This window comes from Gasterosteus aculeatus, chromosome 18 (assembly GCF_964276395.1).
Source record: "Gasterosteus aculeatus chromosome 18, fGasAcu3.hap1.1, whole genome shotgun sequence".
NCBI lineage: Eukaryota > Metazoa > Chordata > Actinopteri > Perciformes > Gasterosteidae > Gasterosteus > Gasterosteus aculeatus.
The window spans coordinates 12,932,027-12,943,013 of NC_135706.1; the positions used below are offsets into that span (position 1 = coordinate 12,932,027).

At 45.0% G+C, this 10,987-nt stretch overlaps 2 protein-coding genes across 3 annotated transcripts; both read left to right on the forward strand.

Annotated features, from left to right (window-relative positions):
- Positions 1 to 808: 808 nt before the first annotated feature.
- LOC120807654 (F-box only protein 30) lies at positions 809 to 5,480 on the forward strand. Of its 2 annotated transcripts, none has more exons than XM_040159909.2 (3): positions 809 to 952; positions 2,227 to 4,311; positions 4,696 to 5,480. In XM_040159909.2, the coding sequence occupies exons 2-3, from the start codon at positions 2,272 to 2,274 to the stop codon at positions 4,888 to 4,890; spliced, it is 2,235 nt and encodes a 744-aa protein (XP_040015843.2). In that variant the 5' UTR covers positions 809 to 952; positions 2,227 to 2,271; the 3' UTR covers positions 4,891 to 5,480. The 2 variants fall into 2 exon arrangements, with proteins under 2 accessions (XP_040015843.2, XP_040015844.2); XM_040159910.2 differs by having other exon boundaries at positions 811 to 1,450.
- A 799-nt stretch (positions 5,481 to 6,279) lies between these two features.
- epm2a (EPM2A glucan phosphatase, laforin) lies at positions 6,280 to 10,306 on the forward strand. The gene is made up of 4 exons (XM_040160152.2): positions 6,280 to 6,626; positions 7,098 to 7,272; positions 8,830 to 9,074; positions 9,704 to 10,306. Exons 1-4 carry the CDS (start codon positions 6,377 to 6,379, stop codon positions 9,985 to 9,987), a joined length of 954 nt encoding a protein of 317 aa, XP_040016086.2. The 5' UTR covers positions 6,280 to 6,376; the 3' UTR covers positions 9,988 to 10,306.
- The last annotated feature ends 681 nt before the right edge of the window (positions 10,307 to 10,987 follow it).

A 10,987-nucleotide genomic window follows, 5' to 3' on the forward strand; every position in this document is an offset into this window, starting at 1 on the left:
TTAGTATCTTTTTATGTATTTACATTTTATATCATTTAAATTATGATGGCCCCAATAACTGGGTTTATAACACCCCATGACAAGTGTATTCAGCACTGCAAGCGCTGTCCCGCAGATTTGTGTGCATGAGTCAGCCCCTCCTGCTCCAGGGGTGATGTTTTGTCCGTTACCCAGACCTCAAAACGCGGCGTGTCTTTCAGTTAACTCAGAGGATTTACGAATCTGACCGTTACCAATCGGTGGGCCAGGTGGCAAAACTAGTACAGCAGTGACCTCGGCTGTTGGTTACTGGTCGTTGCGGGCATCTGTGGAGTTTGTAAGGGTTCTCTATTTTAGATGGCTACATTTAAATTAATGTATGGATGTAGATGTTGCTGATTTCAAATATAGTAATCATTATATACAAGATAAATGTTTAATACAACAACCTATTTTACAAAATGTATTTTTGTCGGATTTGTATATTGGATTTTCATAACACTATATATGTCAATTAAATATTCAAATAAATTAAATTTAGCATTAAATCATAATGTTAAATAAAAAGGTAAAAAAAAGACGGATTGGAGTATGTATATAATATATATGAATATAATTCAAATATGATTACATAAACTAAAAAATGTTAAACTTCCAGACTTTACTTTTTTGCTTATTTATGAGAACAGTCACACTTAGGTAAGTGTAACTATCATACGTAATAATTTTATTCTATTTTTTAATTTCCTGTTCCTTTCGTTTTTCAGCCCTTGTAATGTAATAATACATATTGATGTAACGTTATGGCGACAATTCAGCCAATAAAGTTTTGAACAGAAAAAAAGAGGCTGAGCAACAAGGACTGTAGTTAGCTAACATTAGCACTTTCCCAACAGAGGTAATTTAGCTACAGTAACAGCAAATTGTATTTAGATATAATAGCCAAACCCAATCTTATCAACACAACGTAAAGGTGAGAAGCTACCTGCGTGCTAACGCTACATTATCATGCTAAGTTAGCTTTTCGTGAACTTCCGAGTTAGCTAACTTAGCTGTTGTTGGCAAACATTAGCCGGTCCGTGCATCCTGCCATTGTTCCAAAGAAAAAAAGAAAAAAAACGGGTCGATTTGACAGCAAAATAAAAGTGGCGTGCACTATTATATGTATATATAAAACATGTCTGCACAACAGCTAAAGCTGGTCGTGTCGTCTGGGGGTCCCTTTGTTACACTGCTGTGTGCATCAAACCACAACTGTATGATTACAAGATGCGTTCATAAGTCACCCAGAAACTATTCATAGCGTCACAAACGTGCAGCCACGGCTGCAGAACGTTGACTTTCTCAGTAAACATACATTTATCCAACGTTGAACACCACCACGTTCCACGTTACTTTATTAAAACCAAACAGGGGCCTTGGGGTCTGCCACAGTTCTTCGGATACTCCCGACTCCTGCTGTTCAACTCTGGTATTTACGTTATATTTATCATATTTATTGCACTTCAGTCTTTGCGGTTGGTCTGTGAGAGGTCCTGCTTTTCCATTTCACACTAACTAAAGGGAACCAACGAGTACACAATCAGACGTCAATCAAACAGTCTCTTCAGCGTCCTCAAACTGTCAATTTATCTCGTTTTCAGGACTCAGTACCAAACAACATTACGATTTAGTTTTCTGATGTCATTTTGAGACCGTCTCAGGACTCTGTATTGTAAGAAAGGGAAGGTTTGGACCTGGTAAATGGTGAAATGGTGTAAATATGAAGGGCGGCAACTTGTCACGTCGCACCTGACAACGGAAAATAAAAAGATTTACAATTGAGGGTATTTATTTCACCCCTTTTACTCTGATTTGATTTCCTTCCTTATATAACGAAGATAAATAAATGTTAATGCATTTCGTCAAAATAGCTTCAATGACAAAATTCAATATTTGATGAATAAATGAGTAAAAATGTCTGATTTCATGTTTTTATTTAATCCCCGTGCTTTCACCGGTTATCTCATTTTAACGTCACACTGCGACGACGTGTGGGTAATCCCCTTGGGCGAAGTCAGCATCTAATATTGACTCACGCAAAAAATGTCTGCCAGACCCTCAAACACTTCACGATGACCGTGGGACAGAACCAAACTCTCACAGAGTCAGAGGGGATGCACCTCAAAGTCTGTTAGTTTGTTTGTTAATTTACTTATCTCATTTTTTAATACACTGATATTATTTCTCTTTCATCTTATTCGGCAGGGCAGTGTATTTTCCCCCCTCTGTTACACTCCTTGAGGTCCGAAGATGGAGGAGGACCACGTTCACTGTATGTCCTGCGTTAATCTGAGATGCCAGGTCAGACCTCAACTGGGCATTTCTTGTGATCTTATCGCCTGTCCCCTGCTGTGTGGGGCTGTATTTCACTCCTGCAAAGTTGATGAGCACCACCTCATGTGCGCACTGATGAGGGTCCCCTGCCTAAACTGTGGCTACGGCTGCCCTGCCACCCTTGTTCGCAACCAAATGTATGCACACCTCGAAGTGTGTCCAGCCGGAGTTGTGTGCTGCACAATGGAGTGGAACAGATGGCCCGTTAGCTGCCTGGACTATACTTCCTATGAGAGCCTGAGCCGTGGGGTGGAGGAGGTGGAGCAGTTAGATATGGCACTTGCTCTACAGGACCAGCGTACGCTACTCGAGTCCCTCAAGGTGATCACCATGGCGCCGACTGCAGAAGGAGAGCCTCTCGTCCCGGTTAGTAAGGGCGTGAGTGCGACGGACTCGGCTTTCCTTGCATCCGCGCCGGAGGCCTCCACCGCTACGGAGTCACCCACGCAGTCGCCGTCCTCACGTCTGCCGCGACCTCCGCCACACGCCTCCGCAAAGGAGCGAATTGCCAGTGGCATCAATGGCTTGAACGAGGAGCACTTCGGTGAACTCTACCAGGCCACAGTGGAGACTGCGAGAAGCTTAGTTGCTGCTTTGGACTTTGTTAGCAGCGCGAACGCTACCAACAGCAGCAAAGACTGGATCGAGAGTGGATCGAGCAACTATGGAGACGTTAAGAACGGACCCGACGTAAAAGCGCTCTCCGACGGTCTGAATGAAAAAGAGACGGCGGAGCAAAGCGTTTGCTCCGGCTGTTTGAGAGGAACTGGGGCTGCGATGGGAACAGATCTAAAGATTGTAGAGACAACAAATGGACCACTTTCGGGAGGAAGGGAGGCCTGTGTGGCCGAGGTGAACGATGACATGGACGCTGGAGTTTCCCAGGAACCAGCCACGCCCCCAATGGCATCTCCACTGCATGTCAGCCGGGGGGGGGCACGGAAGGCCGCTCATGTGGTCCTGGGACCTGGGAGACTTTTAGGGAACCACGGGCCTGAGCGAAAGTTGGACAACCACCATTTTTTTAGGGACCAGGGCCAATGTTCACTACCTAACGGACGCGTAGGTTTCATCCCGGACAGGTCGAGGTGTCGACCTCGACCCAAAACGGAGGACAAGGCAGTAGACACCTCGGATCTGGAACAGGTTGACGACCCCATGGGTCTGGGGGAGGTCGATCTGATCACAGCAGCGCTGCTCTTCTGTTTGGAGGAGTCCAGAGAGTGCAGGAGGATCTCTGACACGGTCTACGTCGACGGCTACCGCGTTGGCTTCGGAACGCAGACGTTCACTTTCCCTGCGGCCATCTTGGTGACCAGCACCAGAGTGGGTGAAATCGCCTCCGCATCCGCCTGCGACCACGCTGCCCCGCAGCTCTCCTATCCGAGCCCCTTCCGCACCCTCCGCCTCGGCCTCGTCCTGGAGGCGCCGGAGGTGGACGCCGTCCCGCACAACCGCTACCTCCCTCCCAACCCCCGCTACCAGCACATGTTCCCTTTCGTCTGTGGCCAGTCGCTGCGTCGGGACCAGTTTTCTTCCCATTTCACAAATGTCCACGGCGACATTCACGCCGGTCTCAATGGTTGGCTGGAGCACCGCTGCCCGCTGGCGTATTACGGCTGCACGTTTTCTCAGCAGAGGTTCTACCCGTCGACCAAGGGGGCCAAAGTGGTTCATGACAGGCACCTCAGGTCCTTCGGGATTCAGCCTTGCCCGAGGGCAAAATTTCCAAGTGACTTCCAGTCCGACCAAATCAGCGGGCTTCCCATTGAGATATTTTGGCACATAGCCGGGTTCCTGGACAGTTTCAGCCTGTGTCAGCTGTCACTGGTGTCGCGGACGATGAGGGAGGTGTGCGCCAGTCTCCTCCAGACCCGCGGCATCGTGGAGCTGCAGTGGGAGCGGAGACGACGTCCCGGTGCCCTCGGCATCGTGTCCTGGGAGATTAAAAACAGAGTGAGTAGTCAAGACTTTTTGATGGATTGTTTTTTTTATCTTGAATCTAAGGGACGGCGTTGTTTTTTAATCCCTACGTTTTATGCTAAATAGTATAATATCATACACACACAAAAATGTACTTTGACCATATTTTTTAAAACATAGAAGTATAGAATAATTACCAAGATAATAGTACAACCCAAAGCGTAATGTTTCAATAAAATCAATTTATTTAGACTTATGATGGCAGTTAGCTACAAGAAAGACTTTAGGATTTGGAGTTTCTGTAACAAAAGCAGGGAGAGAAGCTTAAGATAAGAATTATAAGCAACTCCTGCAAACCTTTCCAAAGGTTTTGAGCTTAACACCAACATCTTTTTTTTTCTTCTTTTTCCGATGCAGGTGTGGCGATTCAGCACGGCTTTCAGCCCAGTGCTGTCATGGGGTTTCACCGACCTCCCCAGCATGTCGAACCACCTCAAGAAGTGCCCCTTCAACAACGTGGAGCACAAGACGCAGCCTGTGCCCCTCCCCGCCATGTACACGCCACGAGACAGCCACTCGCTGCATCTCGTCCTCCGTCACATTAACGCCTGATCGCACCGAGCGGACCCCTCGGAGCTGCACAAGAGTCACTGTGCTGTCGTGTGGATGTTGCAATTCAATATTTGATGTCTTGAAAGCATATAACTCTTCCTGTTTCAGACTACATTATTAAGAAGCCTTAATGAAATAACACACTTGCCACAAACAGGGTCTGTTGTCGTTGTGGGTTGCATGGATTTGTGCACAAATGTGTTCTTGGCAAGATAAATATATATTTTTCTCAAAGACAAATACGCATAATAGATTTATACTACTCAATATAATATACTGTATAAATGTTTTCACTATCTTGCCTTTCAGTTGCAGCCATGGGGGACGAGCAGATTGTTGGATATATTGCACTGTGTGACAGAAGTTATGCCAGCACTTTACAAAAGATTTGTTTAACCCATCACGCATATGTTGATACAAGATCCCAAATGATCTCGTCTTTGTGATTCCTATAGCCGGTGTCAACAAATTGCATGTCTTTTTTTTTTTGGTTTGTAGGACGTCAGGGGCATAAAAAAGACGGCAATTGATATGAAGGAGCCTGACAATGCATGTGATTTGCTCGGATTTAATAAAGTCTTACAGCCTTTTATGCATTTTTTTTCTTTAAGCTCTTCAATATTATTCAATATCAAATGTTATTATGCATTACCGGCTTTGAGAAGGCAGTCATGCAATACTAATATCCCATCAGAGTAAAGTGCAAAGACACTGAGCTGCAGGAAAGGATCAGTGAGATATTTACACTCAGCTTCTTAGGAAACAAAGCCTCGGGCATTTAACCAGCGAAGCATTTCAAATTTAGCAAAGATAGGGTTTGTTTCATTGTGCTACCAGCCGGGTTTACAGCAAGCTTTCATACTGTCAAGGAGTCGATCAAATGCATCACCATGGTGATCGTCACAGTGGCTGCTTGACATGCTGCAGTAAATAATGCCCAGGTAATCAGATGGGACACTGGAACAGGTATTGAAGTATGAGTTTGCGGTAACACCTTAAATGTGCAAACATTTGGCAGGTCAGCAATCCGCTTTAATTTAATTGGATTTTTTTATTTCGCCGTGCATAAGTTTCCACAACAATAATCAACATCAAATCCAATTAAGAATCTAGATGTTCAGATATGTATCCTAGTATATATATATATATATATATATATATATAGAGTTTAATATAGTTTTCCACATGACCTCTTCACCATAGCAACTGGGACTCGACAGCTCAGTTAAATTAAAATGTTTCCAACGAATCCACTCATGTTTACACTCCTTAGAACAAAGTATCTGTCTATCTATATATCGAAGTAATCGAGATCTAGAATTCACCCTGATATGGGCGATGTATAGTTTTTGGTAATTCTGTCAGAGTGGGACGTCTTGTATTCCACCCACACAAACGATCCCGGTGTATTTTTAGATTTGACACAGTTCACAGCTGCGCACGCTGAATCGATCGAGGACCACGTCATTCGATTAAGGCAGCCGCGATGTTGTTCAGGTTCGGGGTCATTCTCACCCCGGAGTCCTCGGATGTCCGGGTCTATGTTTTGGGTTCGCGTAGGGAAATGGGTGAGTGGGACCCGCGCGCAGCGGTCCAGATGAGGGCCGCGCAGGACCCCCTGCTGTCCACGCACGAGCCGTGTCTGTGGATCGGAGACGTAGAGCTGGCAGAGCCCTGCAAAGACACACTGTGGTTCAAGTTCGTCCAAAGAGTCCGCGGCTCTTGTATCTTGGAAGGTATATAAAATATAACGTTATATGTATTTACAGTTGTATCACTCCGCCATGTTTGGTTGGTGTAATCCACCCATATGACCACTTGATGGCGCTAAAGGGAAACATTAACTAAATGCTCGGGGGGCAATTATTTGGCGTCTAACACTTTCCCCTCTTACATAATCTCACATTCAATGTTGCTGCATTTCAAATGATATTGAAGTGTAATTGATGTAATTTAACGTTACTAAGTTATTATCCGAAAAAGTAAATAGACTTAAATTTAGACTTAAGAAAAAAGGCAGCATTCAGTGTTATTAATATATTAATAGTATTATATTATTAATTATATCAAATTACTGGATTTATATTAACTTGCATGAAACATATCAATTGCTGTCAGGAGGTTTGTAAAAATGCATATTTTCAAAATAAAACATGCTAGAATGGGTAGATGGTCACTGACCTGCTGGAAGTCTCCTCTGTCACCAGGAAGTGGTCCGAGCCATGACAGGTGTTGTTCATATGATGAGAGTAACGTCGTGGATGGAGTGTACTGCCATCCGATTGGTCACTGGATAGAGGAAACAGGACACACAGATGAGATGAAACACACCGCCAACTTCTACTTCACTGTGTCCGGTCAGAAGGCCATTCACTTCTCCAGGTAATGCAGTGCAGCAGCCAAACAAAGCCAAAGCCACCAGTTGGAATGCTCTCCGTATGTATGGCATCTCACACTCTCGGATGAAATATTGCTGTAAGATTGTCCCTAAGTTGGCAGCGCGGCTTTAGACTGTTAGAGGAAGTGTGTCCTGTGACATGAATACTAACTGGTGAGTTGTGCTTTAAGACGCCCGCCAGCATCACTGCCTCGGGGTGTTTTTATTGTGGTTGTTGCTGCTGAGCCGACCGCCCAATTTCATACCAACATAATATCCCAAATGATATGTACATTGATATATTCTGAACTTCTCGGTTCAGAATTAATGAAGCCCTCCACCTGCAAAAGTACTCTTCTCGTAGCCGGTAGGAAGTACCACTGTAAGTATTCTGCCCTTGTGATGTGATATCCGATGTGTGTACAACATTTATCAATACTGAAAAATAATGAGACCCCCGGGGCCCAATCAGTCTCCCCATTGAAGTGTGATACTTTCTTAACCAACCCGCTGATCAGCTCCTCCTGCGGTTTTCAAACATAACCAATCTTCTTTAGTAGGGTCAATATTTCTTGGGCTGTTGACAGGACGGTAACGTCACACTGCGCTCTCTTAATGGAAGTAGTCACTCACTCACTCACAAGGCAGACAAAAGGCTGGGCAGACTCACGCCTTGGTTTTTTGACCTGGATCTGTCCCAATTACATTGTAAGTCACTTGAAAATCATTGTCCTTTCAGAAAGTAGTCCATTACGTGGTACTGTAAGTACAAAGGATTGAAGGGATTCAAAAACTTTGCCTTTGCACAAGTTTAGATAAAATGAGTTGTTTGTTTGTTAAATCAGTCATTTGAAGCCTTCAGGTTGGATTGAAATCCGTCCCTCTGTGCTCATTTCAAAACGCAGCTACATTTCTGTCACAGGAATTGAAAAAGGAATACTTGATATATTCTTGATATATATGTACTTTCCTTTTTATAAAAGTTTTCAGATACATACTTTTGGGAAAGCAAGTACCTGGGGGGGGGGGCAATGTGTGGATCGGGAAAGTTGATGTATAGGCATAAATGTTTCCCAGAGGATCAATGTCAGTCTTTTCGTCCACTGGGTGAAAAAAGAAAACTGTCCTGTCTGACACACCGTTACACCACCCGTTACACCACCCTGCGACGTGCCAGTAGTACTGGGAGATATCTCCAAAAACAACAACTGTCCATATCAATGGAATTGGTGTATTGAGCGCACAACACGCAGAATTAATTCAATCCACCAACCCGCACGTTCCTTCCATATTTAGTGCCGGGATTTACCAGGGACCCCGGAGGAAGTGAGCGCACGACAATGAGCAGGCTTGGCCGGTACCGTCTGCTTTTAATTAGTGTCCGAAGACCTTACAAGGATAATTACCAAGGACCTGTGTTTAGTAGGTGCGCCTCCAGTCCCTTTGTGTCCTATTAATAACTTGACATAGTCCCTCAGACCTTGCAGCCACACGCACAATCACATGATTTAAAGGAGGCTTTACCTCGCTGTCATGAACGCAACCCTTTTTATTTCCCCCAGGGTGCTGCCGCGCGTTTGGCTGGGCAGCTGCCCTCGACAGGTGGAACACGTGACGATAAAGATGAAGCACGATTTGGGCGTCACCGCGGTGATGAACTTCCAGACGGAGTGCGACGTGGTGAACAACTCCGACGGCTGCAGACGCAACTTCGGTGAAGCCATGACTCCCGAGACCATGATGCATCTGTACAAAGACTGCGGCCTGCTGTACGTGTGGATGCCCACGCCCGACATGAGCTCGGAGGGTGAGGAGAAGTCTCGGGACGTACAAGACTAAACACGTAATAATAGCGGTATTTAGTTCTTTCTCAAAGACCCTTTGGCAGTGCATGTGCAGCACAGTTGAAGTCGTGAGTCTGTCAACCTTCACCGGGCTGTTTTTTTAAATCTTAGGAAGCCAACAAAAAGGTTTCTCTCTCTATTGAAAGAGAAAATATTATAGTAAATATCTACAAAGAGATGAATGCATGACATCTAAATAAAAATAATATGTGCTAATTAATTGTATTATAGCCTAAAATGGTCACTTAAGTACTTTCAAGGTTTCCCTTTAGCTAGAATGTTGCAGTACAATATCAGAAATACTGCCCTTGGTAAACCAAGGTGCAAACAAAGGCACCTGAGATAGAGATCCTGCTACAAGTGTATCTATTGATACTTGCGTTTATTGCTGTTAGTGTGAGGTTTCACCAGAGGTCCAGAAACCACAAAGATTGTGATAAATAGACATTTTAAGTACGCACGGGGCAACTTGAGGCAAACAACCGCTGACACGTTATGCCGTATCTGTTCACAGACACCACAACTCACACTTTCACACCGAATGGGTGTTAGAGGATCGATGCACCATTTACCGACGTCTTCTTTCTTGCAGGTCGGGTCCGGATGCTTCCCCAGGCTGTATTTCTGCTTCACGGTCTCCTGGAGAACGGTCACACTGTTTACGTCCACTGTAACGCTGGCGTAGGCCGGTCGACGGCGGCGGTGTGCGGCCTGCTGGTGTACGTCCTCGGCTGGAGCCTAAGGAAGGCGCAGTACTTCGTCGCAGCCAGGAGGCCGGCAGTGTACATCGATGAGGAGGCTTTGGTCCAGGCTCAGGCAGATTTCACTCAGAAGTTTGGACAGTTACGATCTTCCATCTCTTACCCGCACACGTGAGAATCGACTTTCCCACTGACGTGTTTACATACGTGCGCGGCTCCGCGGAAAAACTACATTTCTGAAAGAAATAACCTGTAGCAAGAAGAGCAACTCAGCCAAAGTGGGACTTTTGCTGAGTTGATATCTGGTAGAGTATCTGAAGAGTGTTCTTCTGCGTTGGAGTGGGCTACCACACTCTGGTAGTACTCAGCAAAGCTCTGCAAGTATTTTTAGTCTTTTATTCTTTGCTCGCATCCAACAGACTGAGTGCTCATCAGTAAAGGATGTTTTTCCACGGTTACTAATATAATTCTGCAATAAAAAAAGATAAGAAATTATAATGTTGCATAAACATGGCAATGGTCGGGGAGCCGGGACTGGAGGCGGGGTGGCTCCCCGGGCGCCTGATCTTGAAAAATAAACAGTACCAGGGGCCGTCACAATATTTTATTGAAGGGGGCTAGAGAGACACCGAGCTGTCAGACTCCGGGGGTCAAGGTTCGTCTCTCTTTGCTCGAGAGTTCAGTTCTTCAGGGTCTGGTGGAACCTTCCCCTGGAGTTCATCAGCAGAAATCCCACGCAAGGACTGTGGGGAGGAAACAGAGGTTCCCTCTGGGAGGGCATTGGGTCCTCCACTGATGAATGCCTCTACTGGGGTCGAAGGCTCGCTCAGACAAAGTTAGGGAGCCGTGACTGGAGGCGTCGGGGACGCGAGTCGGGGAGCCGGGACTGGAGTGAACTGTGTCTGTGAACTAGAAGAAGAAACGATCCATCACTCGATGTCTAATATTCACGAGAATATTTTTGGGTGAATGTTCTACATACAGGATGAAGGAAAGAAAGATGTGTTCTTTGTACCCTTGATTTTATTTTTAGAAAAATCCCATATTCATAAAAAAAAATTATCAAGAACTTCATCAATATGGCACCATGATAGTACTTTTATTTATCACTTAATAAATCTTAATTTCATCATTTTTCAATTTTTTCATTTCCAATAATAATCCATAAATGAAAC

What these genes read in the sequence shown, in the direction of transcription:
- LOC120807654 (XM_040159909.2), top strand. Translation starts at nt 2,272, where the DNA reads ATGGAGGAGGACCACGTTCACTGTATGTCCTGCGTTAATCTGAGATGC. An exon ending in CCTGGGAGATTAAAAACAGA is followed by an intron (nt 4,312 to 4,695) that starts GTGAGTAGTCAA and finishes TTTCCGATGCAG; the next exon opens with GTGTGGCGATTCAGCACGGC.
- epm2a (XM_040160152.2), top strand. Translation starts at nt 6,377, where the DNA reads ATGTTGTTCAGGTTCGGGGTCATTCTCACCCCGGAGTCCTCGGATGTC. An exon ending in CGGCTCTTGTATCTTGGAAG is followed by an intron (nt 6,627 to 7,097) that starts GTATATAAAATA and finishes CTCTGTCACCAG; the next exon opens with GAAGTGGTCCGAGCCATGAC. An exon ending in AAGGCCATTCACTTCTCCAG is followed by an intron (nt 7,273 to 8,829) that starts GTAATGCAGTGC and finishes TATTTCCCCCAG; the next exon opens with GGTGCTGCCGCGCGTTTGGC.